A 20,359-nucleotide genomic window follows, 5' to 3' on the forward strand; every position below is an offset into this window, starting at 1 on the left:
AGGTAACCCGTGCTCCGCAAGGGTCTGATTGAAAACTTGACAAACTGAAAACTTGACCTACTGAAATCTTGTCGAATCTAAAATAGGCTTATAACCATCCTCGGTAAATTGAGAATCTTCATGCAAATTTCAAGATTAATCAGTCCAGTAGTTCAGACGTGATGATGTATCAGTCATGTATTTCCAATCCCATATGTGATAGCCAATTTTTCCATTATTATATAATAGATAACTGAAGAAGACATAATACTTGAAAACCTAACAGTATCTTATTGATTTTTTCCAATACATCAATTTTAGTATCGATTAGATCTTCCAGAATTTTCATCAAGCAGCCTTTTGTTTCCCCAATTCCCCCAAAATACCTCCAATATTCGTTTCAGTCCTAATTTGTGTCTGATAGTACATGATAACTGAAGAATATAAATTATTAAAAAACCTTCGCTCCGAAGTCGAGTACTCTACCGCTAGACCACAACATCGCTGAAATAATGAGTCTTGTAACAATGTTAAAACTTCCTCATAAAAAACACATTTTACAACAATGGAACAATGTAAGCCGTATGAACTTGATGTCCCGTGAATTATTTTAAACTTAGATTCTGAAAATTGAAATTTGGGCTTCGAGGTGCAAGAGATTGAAATTTTTAGGATCTATGTGCAAAATTTGGAGATCTAAATCATTCCCGTTTTTCCGGTATGCAATCCACAAGTTGACATGTTTTGATGCGAACAAACACAACCCTACTCTCTCTTATTATATAGATGAGGTAGTATAGTGGTATCTTGAATACTATGAGGAGGGTTTGATGATTGCAGTGTATAGTGAACTGAAATGTAAAATATTCAAAATCCCCAATTATTGCTCATTATTCAACGTATTTCAACCCTGTAACGAATTAAATGTTGATAAGCAAGCAAAATCGCTAATTGAAAGAATTTTATAGGTCTTGAGCAAACAGCTGCTCTATTATCGCCGAGTGCGATAGCAACAAATGAAAGATTAGATAATAACGGGTATCATGGCTAAAATTAGAATAGCCAAATAGAGAAGAATTTTTATCTGCTATTTATTATATTATATAATAACGATATATTGTAAATAGGAAAACAACTTATAAAATGCACAAAAATTTTATTATATGTAATGAGCATGTACAAAACACCAAAAAAATAAATAAAAATATTAAGGAAGTATGTATCAGTAGGTGCATGGATACATTTGTGAATTTTGCATGAACCAATCAAATTACAGTAGTCGATGGGCGGCGGCAATAGCAAGCCGATTCAAATTTATCTATAGATATTTCTATAAATGATAAGAATTTATAAGTTATCACTACTCAGTTTATGTATCGGATGTGGTCCGAATAATTGTAAAATATAATACCTAAGATATAGGGAATAACTTAGCAGATTGGCACGAACTATTTGATATTTTTAATGGCGTAGTAGTGGAATATTTAAATATATGCAAATTTGTAAGTCGGAAGTATGATCTTGGAAAATAGGGGTAGAACAGAGCACACTTGCCTGCAGACGCTGCCATGGAACGCCACTAAATTTTATAGAGCACAAGTCCCTTTCTGTTAAATTGTACATTTGAGAGATTTAAAGTTAAATTCGTAAATTTATTTGTATAAGACTTAGTGATGCTGTAGTAAAACGTAAGTCATTTAAATATTATTTATTCCCTTGGAAAAGATGACTTCAGCCGCCAGAAAATCCAGGACGATAGGAAATTCGGATCGCCACCATCGTCTTGTGAAATTCAGCACGTGATTGATAAATTACCGAAATATATGAATTTAGGGTGCCCTCAGTGCTTCGAGTGAAACAAAAATATAAAAAGCTAGCTCGTCGAAAGGTTATAAATATTGAAAATTATTATAAAACTTGCGCAAGTCTTAAAAAGGTACAAAAAACATATTTATTTATTTAGCGTATGGCAGTATACACAACACATTTATGATCACAAAATTCGAAAAAAAAGAAAACAATAGAAAATTCATATATAAAATGAATGAAAATATCTTAGTCACATTTGACCTGGAAATTAGAGGCATGCTTCCAGGGTATTTAAGTAGGCTATTGATGCTGGTTTAGCCACCAGGAAATCTTCATGTGCACCCGTGTATGCTGATCTGGGACAATCCTCCACTATGTGTCTCACAGTCTGGACTGCTCCACACTCACAGAAAGGGGAGTCAGCCTTCCCACACTTATGCATCAGATAGGCACATCTACCATGATGAGTTCGTACCCTATTCAATGCCGACCATGTTTTACGAGGCAAATCGAAGCCTGGTGGCCTTTTGGCTACAAATGGGATGTCAATGTTCTGCTTTGCTGACCACGCTTGTTGCCAGGCCTCAGTTAAACGGAAACCTGAATCTAAGGCTGTAATTGCCGTCCTAACCGGTGGCTTACGAGATTGCAGACGGCTCTGATTGGCATCTTGTATATCCTCATGTATTGGCAGGCTTCGATTTTTCTGTATCTTCTTGTACTCTCTAGTGAGGGCATTCATGCGTCGAAGATTTGGGGGTGGGATGTGACTCAACACCGGGAGCCATTCCATAGGGGTAGATTTCAGAACACCACCTATCATTCTCATTGAGTTATTTAGCTGAACATCAACCCTATGAACATGAGAGCTATTCATCCAGACTGGAGCACAGTACTCAGCAGCTGAAAAGACAAGGCTTAGGGCTGTAGAGCGTAATGTAGATGCTGAAGCTCCCCATGATGTTCCGCAAAGTTTTTGCATAATATTGTTTCGGGTTTTTAGTTTTTCTGCTGTCTTTGTTAGGTGCTCTTTGAATGAAAGTGTCCTATCAAGTATCACGCCCAAATATTTTGGAGCCTTATTGTGTTTAAGGCTTCTATTCTCGAATTGAATTCTTAGCTCTCTGTTAGCTTCTCTATTGTTCAGGTGGAAGCATGCAACTTCTGTTTTGCTGGCATTTGGTTGGAGACGCCATCTTCGAAAGTACCTACCCATCTCTCTCAAGTCATCTGTAAGAATTTTCTCTGACTCTTCAAATGATTTACACTGTGTTGATAATACCCAGTCATCAGCATAGCCATGTTTTCTAGACAAGGTTTCTGGCATGTCAGCAATATACAGACTGAACAAGAGAGGGGCAAGAACTGAGCCCTGAGGCAGACCATTCTTAAGTTTTCTTTGTGAGCTTATATCAGATCCAATGATGACTTTGAAAGTTCTATCACTCAGCATATTATTCACAAGACGAGCTGTTATTTTACACTTGATCACTTTTAGGAGCTTATAGATCATACCTTCTCTCCAAACAGTGTCATAAGCTGCTGATAGATCGATAAAGGCAGCAGATGTTTTCAATTTCTTCTGGAAACCAGCTTCAATGCATGTTGTAAGTGATAGAACTTGATCAACACAGCTCCTGTTTGGTCTGAACCCAGCCTGCTCAACAGGTATGATTTCAAATATTTTCTGGCATACTCTATTATAGATTAGCCTCTCCAGTAGTAACAAAAAACATATTTTATTGGATAAGAATTGTATCAAATTTATGTGTCTAAAGATGCACAGATTAAAGGAGTATTTAAATTTAATATTATAATGTACATATGCTCACTCAATCATTAATTTTATTAGCAAATTATAAAGATATAAATGCTCATGTTCACTGGATAAATTAATTTATCTAATTCCACCAGAGGCCGAACCTTAAGCCCTGAGATATACTGTATACTGAGATCTATACAGATTATTATATTTGAGATTTGTGATTTATCAGTTGATTATTATTATGATTTTTGGAAAGAAGATAATATATAGTGAGATTTTTAAATCGACAAGCAGCAGCAAGTCGATATCTGAGCTGCATAAAATAAATGCATATGATAAATGATTTAAAAACACATGGTAACGTTTCGTGCTAAAGAACTAAAAATTAGTGAGCTATTCTGTGATATTTTCTTTTTAATATATAATTTGTTCTTATTTTTATTGTTTTTTGCTTGTTGCTCCATATATTTCTATATTTATTTATTCGTTGATATTTTTCTGTGTAATATACGTATCAATTTTTTATGGTGTATCCTTTATTTGTTCCCCTACTTCCATGCATGACCAATCTCATATTTATTTATCGAGTTACCAGTATTGAAGTATTAAGAAAAATTACCATCCGACTTTATTCTTCACCGAATAAGTTGGTTTAGACAGCGATATTTAGCATTGATAATCAAATCTTTGGAAATAACAAGTTCCAGAGATTTATATAAATTGCCCAAGAGCAGTGAACTGCGGGAGCTCCTGGGTGAGCCTGTGAGAGTTTTGTCTAATTTATATTCTAAGAACCACAACCAGAGTTATATAATTTTTTACTCATGCTTTACCGACTGCAGCCAAGCCAGGCAAACCGTTATTGACAAAAATAACGTCAGAACCCACATCTATATATATAAAAGAGAAATGGCACTCACTGACTGACTGACTGACTGACTGACTGACTCACTCACTCACTCGCAGAACTAAAAATCTACCGGACCAAAAACGTTCAAATTTGGTAGGTATGTTCAGTTGGCCCTTTAGAGGCGCACTAAGAAATCTTTTGGCAATATTTTAACTCTAAGGGTGGTTTTTAATGGTTTAAAGTTCTTCTTCAAGCATGTATATTCTTCTTATTCTCTTAATTATAATTGAAAAATGTCCATACCATATGTTAATATAGAACTATAATCTAGAGAGAGTACCTCTTCGAAAAAGTTGTTAACTGGTAACTAAATTAATAATTTTGTCAGGTTGGCATTAAGTTGAGTTGACTTTGTTAAGTTGGCACCAAGTTGAAGATTGAAATGCATTTATCGCGGAAAAATTGATTGGGCACTGCTACTTCAATCAGAGCTATTCCTGGTAATATTATATTACTAGCCGTCAGGCTCGCTTCGCTCGCCATATCCGTTTAGCCAGACGTTTAGTCTGGACCCCCGACTGGATCGTCCTAACATGATAAAAATGTTCAAATGAAAAAATGCTGGCGAGCGAAGCGAGCCTGCTGATCTCATTCTTGGACGGTCCAGTCGGGGGTCCAGGGGGCGGAGCCCCCTTGCTAGACGGATATGGCGAGCGAAGCGAGCCTGACAGCTAGTAAAATATAAAGTGTATTTAGCATAAATGAAAAGTGTATTTAGCATGAATATAAAGTGTATTTCAATCGGCTATGGAATCTAAAATGTATTTCAATGGGCCAGCTGCAAGGGAATCCAGTCACAGTCACCTGCCGTATATAGATTCAATCCAATACAACGCAACAGAAATCATTGAACAAATCTGACGGCAAAGCAATGACGTCATCTTACTACAGTTAAATTAAATTTGATTATTGTGCAGAAAATCTGTTAAAATCTGTTAAATGCTGATCTTAAATCTTAAGTGGAAAATACGTCACATAGTCAAGTAATTATTATCTATACCACGAAAAAGCTATGAGCAAATTTTTCAAAACATTTTACTTTTCATCTTCAGTTCTGCAGTTTTATCCTTCCAAATAGTATTTGGTAGTCATTCCACACATACAGCTTGCTGTAGATAATAGATAATGCATAATGGTACTGTATATAGAAATTGCAAGGAAGAATATTCAAGCCATAGAAAAGTAGAAACGACTAAGAGTATTATCTTCTATGACTAGAGTATTATCTAAGAGTAGTCTAGTATCCTCTTTGATTCAAGACTTCAACTCGCTTAATTAGAGTAATTTGAACATGAAGGGGTATTATGAGAATAAGGAGTCTTATCTTCTCCTTCACATTTTCCTCTACAGAATGGACGGCAAATTTGTAAATCAGAAGGGACTCTCATTAAACAACTTTTTTGAAAGCCTCTACTTTGAAGGAGAAAAACAGGATTCTTGGAACTCTTGGTCTTATTGTTCTTTGATGTCCGTGCTAATTAATATGCTTCCTTAGAAGAAACCTTCAGGAATGGTTTTTATTACATTCTTCATCATATTGAATAATAATCTGTTACTGCCAATAACCATGTCCTCGGAGACATTGAAACGCCAGAGTTTTCGATTATAATAATAATGATGATATCATATTATTTTTCTACAACTGCACGTAAAATACTTCTTATACTAAAGTACTTCTTCACGTACTAAAAACTCATAATAAAATAGCTGATTTTTGGGTAGGTAACCAATTAGGCTATTTTTCACTCCTCAAATCCTTGCTAGAATTCTCAGTACGATTTTTACTTTGCCGCTCGCTGATTTTTTTGTAAGCAAATCACTGTAGAGAGCAAACAAAACTCATAAGCAAGTCATTTAAGTATAATTCATACTTAAAATGTTTGATAGTCATGAATTAGGTTTTACAAAATTTGTGAACATCTTCATCATGTCCATCAATTCAAATGTATTCTGACTAGGCAAGTAGTCACACAAGGCAAACTTTCAAAAACTCCAAGCACTTGCAGCTTCAAGTGCAAGTTGACAAACTTCGAGAAACTGGAATGCAGTTTGGTAACTACAAGATAAAATTGTCTCTCCAACAGAGCAACGCAACTTGATGCTCCAACACTTTGGAACTTTTCAGACACAAAAAAGTAGCGTATTGAACATTACGTACTTTGTAGCATGGAGGAACTGGTAGGAAGAAGAAAAAAAGCTCAAAACTATTTTAAGTTCACTTTCCATCGTCTTACAAACTGACAGGACTAGTAAAAACAGTTCTACAATTTTACTAAGTTGGGTATTGTTATTGTGACAATACGTCATTGTACTTGACAATCTACCACCTACTACAAGAAAACACCAGTCACCATACTTACAACTTCAAAATACATCAAAATCAGCCCGATATAGCACACCAAGAAATTCCATTCAACCTTCTATAGTCTTCAGTCTATTGTCACCGCCACCTCTAATAGTGTCATGCTTAGTGGACAAAAATGGGTTGACAACACTGATAAACGTAGGTCTCAAATCAGCTGCCAGTTGTGCATGCAATGGGTTGGTCAATGCATATCTACCTATCTTGGACTTTCCACTCGCTCCCAACTGCAAAATGACAACATGACTGAACCCATATTATGGAACGTTGCCATTCTCCCTAGGACGGGACATTCCAAATATCACAACCTGAAGCTGGCGTGTCTGCCGAAAGAACCTGTTGTCAATATATTGTCTTTAAATATTATTATAATACCATTCATATTTATCATAGTTTAGTTTTCAAAGTTGTTCAATAAGAGAGGTATTCATTTATTTTTTTTGCTGAGGGTGATGCCCACATGAACTCTAAACTTGTGTGTGGGTAATGAGGCGGATGATAATGAGAGATGAATGAACGTAGGTGGGTTTGCAAGTTTTAGGTGGGTTTCGAACCACCAAGAAGCGATTTCACAATTCATTCATGTTATTTGTCATACACATTATTCCTCTCACAAATATTCTATCAATAATTGATAATTGGATAGATCAATCAATACATATTGATCAATATTTAAATATACACGAAAAAATGGATAGTTGGATAGAAAAATATGTATGGGATACAAAAAACCACACACCAAGCACAATTCAAATGACAACGGAGTTACCATCAGCCAACATAATCTATCAATGATATTGATTTGTGAGAAAAAATCTAAGACAGGTACATGAAGAGTGTTATAACTATTTGAAGAAAGTTTTAATCAATGGTACAAGCATGTTGTGTAATGAGTTCAAAGCCACTTACCAAGCACAATCCACATGACAATGGAGTTGCCTCCGATAGCCACAGCCAACATGATGCCAAACAGAGTGGACCAGGCCAGCTGCAGCCACCACGCCATGTTGCGATGGGACATTCTCGAAGTCGGCAACTGCACTTCCATGTCACATTCGTCCAACAACTGGCAACACAAAGTCATACAATATTATCAAATTAGAAAATACTCTTTTAGTAGGCAAATCGAATTCGATTGGAAAGCTTGAAATGTAATATCTTGATATATTATAGCCTATAATAAGGGCTTTAAATAGAGGTACTAACCCAAGATGACATTAGTAATTGTCAGTCAATAGTAAAAAATACATGAGACCTACATTATTCATAAAGTGTCGTGAATGGAACAGAAATATCAATATGCAGCCTATTATTAAAAATAGAAACACTAATTCTACGGAATATCCATCTGCGTTTTTTCTCTCCTAAATCTGGATTCTTGGAAATTTGGAGTTTAGTTACGGTAAATTATTGAAAGTCCTGATTAACAAATATACCCGCTGAATTGAATTGAAAATTCAATTATTGAAAAAGCTGTTCACTCATCGATTAGTCGATTCTCTCAAACTCAAATACATTTGTTTATATTAATATTCATTTGTTAGGTAAAAAAGAATCATTCACAACATCTTCGGTGAATGTTTTTGATAGTGTCTTCTTCAATTTTTTTATTGGTCAATTTCACTTAAATTATTTAAAAAATTCTCACGCTGATTCATTCAGTTATAGGGAATTATATTCAATCCAGAATTATGGATTAAGGAGACTGAGCGCAATGCGTGTTCTCCCTCAGGACAGAATAACTTATTAATATTTGTAATGAAGGTACACAAGTTCTAAAAGTTGAATGCATTCCATTGTGCAATATAAATCAAGAAGTTATCTACTACCATATCAATTTTATATTTTTGTGTTCTGGAGCTAATTTATTTTTGAGAGTACTCACCAAGTATGTGAACGATCAATAGGAATTTTCATGATTGAAATAAAAGAAAAGTATGTATCGAGTATGAGAGTTTTGGTGGTAATTCATACTTCAAAAGAACTTAAGAAATCAGGTCGGGTGGCGATGAGTATATTTCTATTATTATTCTAGAAGTGGATAAATTTCACTGTGCAGCACTAATCCAGTAGTTTTAACGAAGGAACAGGAAATATATCCCTAGATAAAGAAGGAAATTGAAACAAAATCAAGTAGTACATCCTCCTTCAATAGACCGCACTTTGTGAAAGATAAACTTTATCAACCTCCAAATCCCTAGAAAAGGTATAGAAAAAACCAGGCGATAAATCTCAGTTTGGACACAGTCTGTGGTCCACATAGGGTGAGTTCGAGCTCCACCATAAAAGAAGATCCTGCAGTGAAAATAAACAATAATTGTTAATTTTATTAATGTGTTTATTAGGACACAGAACGTGGCTACATTTCTATGTAGTGCTGTATAGCCTACGGTCGACAGCACCGTACACTATTTTTACGGACAGCAAGGCTAAATTCTATGGATCCATGTCGCTTCTTTGAGAAACTTATATAGATAGTGTAATGTGTTTGACTTGGGTATTTAGTATTCTGGATTGAAGTTTAGGGATGCTGCAATGGAGCTCGGAAGGAGGCAGATCCTTTCAAAACAATTGTAACCATCTCGTTATCGTGTGCTATATGAAGATGCTGAATAAAATAGAAATTGATTAATCTCTCTATATAATTATAAATGAATGTCTGTTTGTGTGTTAGTTCCTTTGTTCCCTATAGACTCAAGAACTATACTTGACAGAACGGCATGAAACTTTGAGAATATGTTATGTGAATACTGGGGATGGTTTCTTACCAGCAATTTCAATAGGGGGGGGGGGGCTAATAATAATTATATAATATATTAATCCATTTTACAGACCTATGCTATCGAAATTGTCGGCCGAGCGGCTAACGTAGAACGGGAAGATCATCATGATTCAAAATCATGTTGTGATAATACATCATACAATGTATGATTTATCATACAAATCATACAATGTATGATTTATCATCTAAACTTACCAGCTGTAATAGACACGCCACTCTGTGATAAAATTGTTTACTGGTATTGAAACGGTAGCTTTAAGCATATAGGAAGTCCGTATTGAGATGTAAATGAAAATATTGATTTTCAGATGAATTTCATGATTCCCCAAATAAAGTCAAGTGTGACATGAGATACATTGAATTTTTGGCGGTACGAAGTTTGCCGGGTAAGCTAGTATAGTATAAAATAATTCGATAGAAGAATAGTAGATATATATGATAGAAGATCAATTCAATTGAAATTCAATTGAAGAACTGTGTAGACAGAAATGAATCCTATTCTTGCTTATTTATCTCTTGTTCCTGTACCTGTCCATACTTCCTATTCCTTTGTTGAAACTACTGGATTAGTGCTGCTCAAGAAATTCATTCACTTCTAGAATAATAATAGAGATAATAATAGTTATGCTTATCGCCACCCGACCTGATTTCCCAAGCTTTTTAAAATATGGATTACCATCACACCTCTCACACCCGAGACATGATTTTCTCCAATTCTAACCATGAAAACTAGTATTGATCGTTCACATACTTAGTGAGTTCTCTAAAAAAAATCAGCTCCAGACACAGAAATGTGCAATAGATATTACATGAATAGTATCGTATCAATATTCAATTATCCTCTTGGATGAAGATATTCCATAACTGGATACATTTTTTTTCATTAAAAAGACAACAGTTTGTTAGTTTTAACAATACATCTTGTATGAAATGTTGAAAATTACACTCAACAGCGCAAAAGCTGTGAGCTACCGTTACATTTTTATCACAATAATTCCCAAGCAAGTTGCTAAAAATGCGTTATTTTCTCATTTTGATCAGCATACAGTTCATCATCATTCTCGTTACTAAAAGCGCAAAATGGAACTGTGCTGAAATGACACATTAGAGCCAAGTTATTTAGGACTCAAATGTTCCAGTATCATAATTCTGATGGAAAAAATGATATTTCACTAAGCTGGTTGCCAAGCCCATAGGATACCGCTGTAACCATGAATCCATTACTTAGATTTTACAACACTAACAAATGCAACAGCTGAGTTTATAATGGCATGTTTCCAAGAAAAAATCATGTGAAACATGCTGCCCACATAGAAGTGATGAAAAATAAATTATTAATGTGAATTCCCATGTATCCGTTCTTTCATACTCCAGGGAAAAGTTAGAGATTTGTTTGAATGGACAAGGGTCCCCATTCAGCTCTATTGATTCGCACTAAAGGGACCTCATTCATAATTTATATAATCACAATTTTTATTTGAAAGAAGCCTTGAATAGAGCTTTATACCGTCTACAAAGCCGAAGAGCACTTCAATATTAGTGGATTGGTTAGCCGGGGATGCTAGAAATTGAAAACGGCATCCCAAGGCTTTGAACGGATTAAATTCCTACCTTTTCAGCAGTCTTCAATCAAGAAATTTTCGCTGCTATGAACGAACACTCAGTACTCTGCTAAATAAGCTAAGCTATTCACAGTCAATGGAAGTCGGTCTCATCTTTCTTAATTAACAGAAGATAATTTGGATGCGTCAAGAATCGAACAAGATTATTTGAAACTTCTCTAATGACTTCGAACTTCTATTTTAAAGGCTTGTTCACGGTTTAGGTACTCATGAACTGAGGACTGGATAACTGAGGATAAAAACTAAAAATATGTCTGATGAGGAAGGAGAAGTGAAAAGTGATGAAGAAAATTCATAATTGAGTGAAGGAAAACTAATGTAAAATAAACTACAAGATATGGATTATTTTTTTATTCCTGGATGTAAATTTACATATCTTGTCATCTTGATTTATAGTCACTAGCTGAACTTGAATATCATTTGGATGAGAGATGGCTTTGATGACCATTAGAAAATATGATTATAAACATAATTATATTGTTCACCAAATACGAATAAGAAATACAAAATTGAAGTGAAGGAGGAAGAAGATATAAATAGTTAGAGAATTGGAATGACCGAACATGATTGAACATGTGAACACATCACCGCAGCTACTATCTGATGGCTGAATTTGATGAAAACATGTGAAAATTCTACAAGCCAGGAGAGAGTAGTCATGTTTATTTCCAACTGAAGTAAATTAATGAACACATCACTCTACAGCTATTGCCATTCCGTGACAAAACTCATTTTGAAATTAATTCATTTATAGTCGGCCGATCAAAAGAGACTAGACGAGTCTTATCATACGTTTTACTACTTTTCGTACTTGATTGTCCTATCGAAGTATATATGATAATTATCGATTAATATCTTATTTATTCATTATTAGTGAATTACTGGTCTCAATTATAATGATGATATTATTATCAAGGAGAAGTGTGCTCTTCGAGAAACGCATTATTGGATTGAATCAAATTTCTATTCTTAATATTCTATTATAAACATAAAATACAAGGAGTTCATAACAAAATTTTCTTTGATCTGCAGTATTAACTTCTGTAATAAAAGTGAGAAAAATTAGAATATTTCCTCCCTAGTCACTGTGCCAGCTCAACTCAATGTGGGCTAGGCCAAAGAAAATATGCGGAAATTCGAGTTGACGCATTCCCAAGTTATGAATAAAAGGCGAGTGTCCCAAGAGAAATCTAGCGAAATCCATCTTCAAGCTACCAAGGCAGTTTGCCATCTGATAGCCCACTCTAATAAAACTGCCTCATCAACTTCATGGTTTAAGCCAGACCAAGGGAATCAAGAAATAAAGCACTTGACTGAAATGATAGATATTACAATGATGTGGTGCTATCCCAGATTTTCAAAGCTATTTATCTCCGTGAAGACTAGTTGTCTCCAACGTTGTAGCAGAAGTTTGCTATAGATCATGATTGATGGAATCGATTCCTAATTCACTCATCAGATAGCATAGCATTCCTCAGCACATCACCCACAAATAATGGGAAAACCATCCGAATATCAACTTCTGGAACGCCAGTGTTCGTTTGTACTTATATTAACAATAGTATTCACACACAGAGTATACACTCATTCAAGTATGAGTCATTCGAATGAGATACTATTTTTGAGATGTAAAGCGTTGTACATCATCAATGGGTAAGATTCATCAACATAATATACTAAATAGTTTAAGAGTTATAAACAACGGCCTACAAGAAATAGTAACACATACTATTATATCATAAATATTTTTGAATTTAGATACTAGCATAGACAAAGTAAATACTCAGTCCAAAACTAAGGTTTAGCTAAGTCTAAAACATAATTATCTAAGCTACGGTTAGATCTGTGATACTAGGTTATGCTTTTTCTGAATGCGCAAATACATGTACTCATATAAGCCAAATGCATCATTTTAAGTAGCATCATTTTAATATGGAGTTGTATAAAGTCTCGCAAGATAAGTTACTTGATGCTTGCCAATTTTAAAATTTCTTTGGAAACCCCTGATACTTGTCAAGTGACAGGTCCAAAGCAAGAATAGATCAATACAGTATCTCCACCTAAACAGTTGAATCAAGTAATCAATGTCTAAACTTCGTACAGTTCATTTTTTTGTGGAAATCTAGTTTTTTCAAGAAGAGTTTGTTAACAAGAGAAATATACTTTCCAGTAATAAGTTGGAAAGTGGAACAGTATTTCATTTGCATAGTTTTTACAAATTCTATCCCAACATAAATAATGAATATTATAAATAATTAAATACATGAATAATTTTTGAAGAGAATGATGATAATATTAATCTAATTCTATCCAATAAAATATTATGATACGGATGATTTATATTTTGATTGTTATACTCGTCCATTTTCATCTTTAGTGATTCGATTTATCGTTTCATGACAAACCAATTATACAAAGAACTCCTTCCTCATCTTTTCTATCATTGTATTATTACTTCTCCCTGCTCATAGTTGTATTACGATTACAGTGTTTTGTAAATTAGATGGCGAATGAAAATTGGATTATATTCAATTAAATGACTGCATGATTGCAGTAAGTAAGCAATTGCATTACATTATTGATGAAACTTTAGTCTTTTATAACTCTCATTCACCATCAACATCCTCAGCCTGCTATATTAGTTCCCATTACCTAATTATCAGTATCATCGTGATCTGATTTGCCTGGAGCTTATCAACCTCTAAACATAAGCGATGATAGGATACCAACATCTAACTTGTAATCTCTGAATCTATATAATAGTTTGAAGCGTCATTGAAAATGAACACTAAGATAACTTACTACTAGTTTCAATACCGCGGTTTCAAGAAGGTAGTAGTAGTAGGTTCCCACTTAATATTTCTCAATCACGGTTATTAATCAAATAGGGTTCGTCGCAACGTAATCTTCCCACATATTACTATGTATTATATATGCAGTATTACTCTCAATAATATAGATGTGATGATATCAAGAGGCTCAGAGAGGCAGATTGCTCTTCAGTGAAGTGATGCATGCAACAATCTGTCTGGTGATGAGAGCCATGTAAATGCAACGATACCTGCCAAGTCAGTTACAGTATAGTGGTATGATATTCCTCAAGTACGTCTATGCGACTCATGTGTCAGAGTTTGAGATATTAACCACTCAAGTCCCTCATCTTCATCCATCTTCTCCACCTCCTTCTATTCTTTTTATTCTTCCTCCTGCCCCTCCTCCTCATCCTACTCCTCCTTATCAAGGCCCAATCTCTTCATTCTGCTTCGGCCTATGATCCTCCCCCTACCATCACCCCTGCTCGTCTTTGTTATAATATCTTTTTCATTGCGCTTCTTAAAAAATGTTTGCAAACGACTTAAATATCATGCTTACAGCAGTTTGATTTAATCAATCACTTCCTGAACTTAGTTTCTATTCACCTCATAGTATTTCTTCCTTCCTCTTAATCTTTTGTTCCTTCTTCTCCTAATCTTCATCTTCCTCTTACTTTCACACTCACTCCTCTTCTCCTTCTTCATCCTTCTCGCCGCTTGTCGTTCTCTTCCAACTTTCGATATTTATATTCCTAGACTCCTATTCCTTATCAAGTTCCCCCTTTTTCCTCTTATTCCACGTTTTTTTCAACGATTTCCTCTTCTTCTCTCTTTTTTCTTCTGATCTCCTTCTTCCTTTCTCTATTTTTATTCCATTATTACCTTCTTCTTTTTCCTTCCCTTTTTATCTAGCTCTCCTTATTTTATTATAACCTTCTTCCATTTTCCACATCTCCACTAAAAATAAAAATCGCTCAAACTTTGTGATCTTATGGTCTTTGATGCGAGAAACACGAATCTGGAACCATATTTGCCTAATTCCTTACCGTTCAGGAGATATTACCATTTGAAAATTTTATGTTTGCAGTTTCATAACTCACCCTGTATAGTAGCTGTGGGTGCCAAATTTGGCTCTGACATTTCTCAGGTCAAGCTTTATCTATGGTGCAAATTCCAGCTAAATCTGAGATACTTTTTGTTTCAGTGTGTTTCACGATGCATTCTTACTGCGTTTTTTTGCGTTCACTGCATTCTTCATGCATCCTTACCCATCAATATTTACTTGTATACATGCCAGCACATTCTCATCTGAATCAACTCCTCTACTCGATTTCAGCATGAAGTCAGTAAATATCATATTCACAAAATAACTTTTATTCCACTATCCTGTGAATTTTACAGATTATTTATTTGGTAAAAACTATCTTCAATTTTATTTCACAGTTTATTTCTGTGATCTCTGATTTCAGTATTCATCAATTAATTTATAATTCACTTCTTCTTCCACCATCTTCTTGCTCAAGTTTCCATATCTGATCATAACAATTATCTTCTCTCTTTTCTCTTCTTATCATTTCACTCTCCTCATCATGAGCTCTATCTCCAATTTATTTCCAATCCTATTTTCTCATGCTATTTCACCATTATCAAAACGTAATACATTAACAAAATCACCATTCGTATCTCCTCCATCTGCTCTGATCTAAAATAGCATTCGAATTCGTCGAATCCTATGATGCTTGAGTCAGCTTATCAGTGAAGATCGGTTATTATGCATGTAAACAGCTATTTGGGTTTCACATGAGATTCCACGAATCATTCAGGTTCACGAGACTCGCCTTTTAATATTGATCAGAGGTCAATTATTCCAGTCAAGGAGTTATTATCACTATGGACTATATGGAACAGTTGAGACTAATTAATGTTTGAACGATATTGTTGAGTGATAGAGTTGATGAGCCAGTTTCACACACATCAACTCTTGGAAGTACGATTTTTAGCAATCCTAACAGATAGAATGGAACTTAAAAAACACATGATCACATCATATATTCTTTCAAGTTATATTCAATCTAATATTAAAGACGACAAAAAATCGTACGTCCTAAAATCGATGAGTTTGTGACAAAATAATCAGTTGGACTCTCAAGTCCTAATTCCGCTCAATAGGGATATCGTTATTCCATATCATTGGAAGATAGTTATGGTTTGATAAGATTTAGTAATATGACCTGATATGATTGTAAATGATCAATAGATAAAAAATGAGAAATAATCTTTAATATACACTCCACATTTATTTAGATTGCTTCTCAATTTACAGAGTGCCCCTTAATAATAATTGACTCGATTCGAGATTTATTTCTCAGGAAAAGGGCAGGACTTTTCTAAGAACACATCGCTTACTACATACTTACTGGAGAATTTATTCAACAAAAAAGTATTTAGTTTCCAATTCATTTTTTTTGTCAGTTGCCTAAAGGACTACTGTCAGAATTCCTCATAGATAACAACACTTCCAAATTAACCAATGCTCGTATTTCCAAGCGAATCAGAGTGTAGCAGCTTCACGAATTCATTCCAATTGTGTGTTCGATATCAGGACATGAGGAAGAGACAAAAAATAACAGGATGAGATGTTCATATTCTCCCTCACTCCCCACCTCGTGTTATCAGAAAACCAAATGTCATTGGCTGTAGCTTCAGTGACAGGAGACATCTCAGATCTCACACAATTCCGAAGAGCTCGCAATGTTTATATGGTGAGATTCAAAGGTGTGAGCATTTCTTATTTATACTATCATTGCTTTTCATTCGTAGAATGCTGTCTGTTTAGGAAGGCTAATGATACTGTATTCGCATATTATCTAATGCTTTCTTTATGATAAAAAGGAGGGCATATCAAAGTAATTGTGATTATTTTTAAGCTTCTTAAAAAAATAATTAAAATTGTTATAAATACATCTCATAGAATCGAGTGATCATCTCAGGTTAATCTTCGCCATACAATATTTGCGCAACTTCAGAGATGGTGTTGTATGAATAAAGAATAAATTTGGATATCAGCTTGTTGTGCCTTTATTCAAGTCAACTATTCTTGCACAATTGAATAAAAATAAAATTATTTTGAAAGTTATTTCTAGTGGAAGTAAACAATCTTACCGTCAAGCTGATGTTTAGGTTACTCCTGCCATCAATCCAAAGACTTGTGTTAGCTCTCCTTTTCTCCCACAAACATGATAAACTATCACTTGTGATATTGTCAGTCATACTAAGCAGATCCATGTTTTTCGGCTTTATATCACTCTCAGTAGATTATGAAGACTCACTATTCACATACATTGTTTGAGTTATTATGAATTATAAAATCGATTTGAACCCTGTTATTCTGTAGCAATATTTGTTAAAAACATATAACCTAAATTTCAATTATTCATGAAATAATGATTGTGAACTGTATTAATCTTTCTACTACTTGGATTGACAAATGAAGGGAGAAGTCACCGAACTCAAGCTTCTGAGTTATCGCATTTTGTTTCAATTTGACATTAATTGTCAGTTGACCCCTTTATATAACTAACGGTGGATATGTTTTCTCTAGAGCAGAGTTAGAAGGCCACTTGAGTACCGTAATCATTCTAATAGTTGGATGGAATTGATCCAAAACCATGACAAACAAGCAAACTATGCGCCATTCATTATCACTTGCACTCCTATCTAACTGAACATTGGCAAATGCACTCCAGCATGAAATATCACTGCAGGAGTAATAACCCATTAATCTGACTGATTCAGGTTTGTGTAACTATTGTAACCACCGCCATTCATTGTATGCAATATTATTAGTTTATGATCCATTGGGGACCCATCTAGTTCTATTAGGAGTAGATTACTTTACCAATGCACGTAATGTGCACGTAATGCACTTAAAATGCACATAAAAGTGATAGTTTGGTCATTCACACCATTTTTAATTGCGTGTTGGAGAATCAAACTGAATTTGAGAAAGTAATCGAAGAATGTCCCGATCGGAAAATTGGAATAAAGATTCGTCTTTCTATGCGTATCGGCATTTTGCTTTGAGCTGAGTCGTGTTTCCTCTCAAAAGGAGTATTAGAGGAACTGATTGAAAGACTCATTTGAATACTGTAAAAGTTCTCAAAAGTTGATGTGTCTCTGCTTCAAGGAGCCGCCTATTTGTCTCAAGTACTATTATTGAGGTTGATTTGGCATTTGATTGTGATCAATTTCAACTTGAAATTGGAATTTAATATGTATTATTCATGCAAATGGCCAACTTGTGTTGCAGTGTCAAGAAGAAATACCGGTAAGGAGTATTCTGATCCCAAATTGTCAGATAAAGCGAAATCAACTATTAATAAATTATTGTTGGGTCCCAATATCATTCCCCACGTGGAGTGCCGTTTTAGATACAAGTATTCATGTTGACATCATAGAAAAAAATCTCTTGCTAACATTAAGCTTCTACGATTGAAGAACTTTTCTCTATATTCTCTTGTTATAAATATATTCCAATATAGCCTGGTTACTCTATTAAACTAGCCTACTACTGTAGTGAAACACTCTATTTCTACGGATCAAATGTAATCAAGGATCTCAATTTGCTTTGCAAACGTAGGATTCGTATAGCAAACATCACAATTGTTGCATTATTCAATCAAATGTGAATTCCACAACTAGAACTCCTTTGTTGGAATACAAGTAGGGTGATTTCAACTCGTCCCCTATGGTATTATGTGTGGCTTTTTGGGGTACACATGGCGGGTAACCGGGACTAGCAGATTAATACATTGTGCTCCTATATTGACCGAATAAATATGCATGTATGAATGGCGGATTAGGTTGTCTGTTATCCCTGTTTCAGTAAGAAGTGGCTTTTGGAGTTGATCATTCCTAGTTTGGTGATGATGGAATGAAATAGAATCACAGAGTAGTTAGTGGCATGACAACTGAATGGGAGAATTCAAATGAGTGGCTCGAAATGTTAATGGAGTGGTCTCTGAAACTCGTTGAGGTGAATCAATTAGTCTATACCGTAAGATAAATTACACTTATAGTTACAGATCGTTTAGAGTCTGTTGAGTATAATGATTACTGAAATCGAAGCTACTTGTATGCTGTGATACTAGGCTATATATTATATACATTAATGATTGTTTTTTCTGCGTGTATATTACTAGGAATGATCCATACCAATAGATATTTCAAAATATCAATGAGTGAAAAGGATAAAAGACAATTCGATTATTGATCAAGTGATGCATGAGGAATCTCTCCAGAATTTCAATATCAATCTCTAAATTTTTCATTTCTTCACACACAGCGCCCCTGCTACAATATTCATCCAACTTCAAGCATACCCTATACGAATAGTTTCTGATTCTCTAAATATTTTGAATATATATATAATGAAACTACATCAAGCTATGTTTTCTATTGTTCCAGTTTGGAACCACGAAATTGATTTGATTGAATAAGTTTGATTCCATCTTTGCTCAATGTAAATACAGAATGAATGATACTTTTTGGATCAGCGTAGAATTGAGAATTACATTAAACTGCACGTTTCTCTACTCCTAAATAGATAGAGTTTGAATGGAAAAATATCAAAAATTTAAAACTCTTGATACTTGAATTTGAAAAAGTCTTTGGAATCTGGAAATGTATATTATAACCTACTTCTTTAATCATTTAATAAGATCATGAATATAATAACATCACCCTATTATAAACTTAATTGACAAGATTGATCTATTTTCTAGTAAACTTGATATATTCCCCCTTCTATCGATCCCCATTCAATGGGAGGATTATATCATCTGATTTGGTAATTAATCATATATTCTTAGAAACTTTTGAAGGAATAAAAACTATACTTTAATTGAATCTGTAGTCGATTTATAATATACTTCTATTTATTATACTAATTATTTATACTATGCTTAAAGCACTTCTCCAACCCTTTTTTGAATCAGATCCTTCCGTGATTTCTGAACTTCGAGATCATAAATTTCGTTTTCCGCGACACGAATCCCATGAAATTCGTCTACGAAGAGCACTTGTACACCACGCAGCGCGTTCCAACGGAAACTGTGCTTCTTGATCACTAGTCACCCCACAATTCTTCGAGCATGCGCACAGTCCCCAACTCATCCCTGAAACCCCTTTAAAACCCCATTCACAATCCGAGACCCGCATATCTCGAACCCACCACACCAGTCATCACAGCTAAATTGTCATTATTCAAAGAGCATCCCTCACGATGCCATGTGAAAGATCCTTTATGTCAAACATCT

At 34.6% G+C, this 20,359-nt stretch overlaps 1 protein-coding gene across 2 annotated transcripts in view; it reads right to left on the bottom strand.

Annotated features, from left to right (window-relative positions):
• The window catches only part of LOC111046363 (tachykinin-like peptides receptor 86C), a 154,408-nt gene extending 134,263 nt beyond the window's left edge, over positions 1-20,145 (bottom strand). Inside the window, exons 1-3 of one of the 2 annotated variants that reach the window (XM_039420890.1) lie at positions 20,024-20,145; positions 17,205-17,430; positions 7,735-7,891 (exon numbers count right to left, since the gene is read on the bottom strand). In XM_039420890.1, coding sequence (XP_039276824.1) covers positions 7,735-7,891; positions 17,205-17,327 — 280 coding nt within the window. In that variant the 5' untranslated portion in view covers positions 17,328-17,430; positions 20,024-20,145. Of the gene's footprint in view, positions 1-7,734; positions 7,892-17,204; positions 17,461-20,023 lie in introns of both variants that reach the window. The other variant, XM_039420891.1, reaches the window with a different exon arrangement.
• Between the last annotated feature and the right edge of the window lie 214 nt (positions 20,146-20,359).

The sequence above is a fragment of the Nilaparvata lugens genome, chromosome 2 (genome assembly GCF_014356525.2).
Source record: "Nilaparvata lugens isolate BPH chromosome 2, ASM1435652v1, whole genome shotgun sequence".
In the NCBI taxonomy this organism is placed as follows: Eukaryota; Metazoa; Arthropoda; class Insecta; order Hemiptera; family Delphacidae; genus Nilaparvata; species Nilaparvata lugens.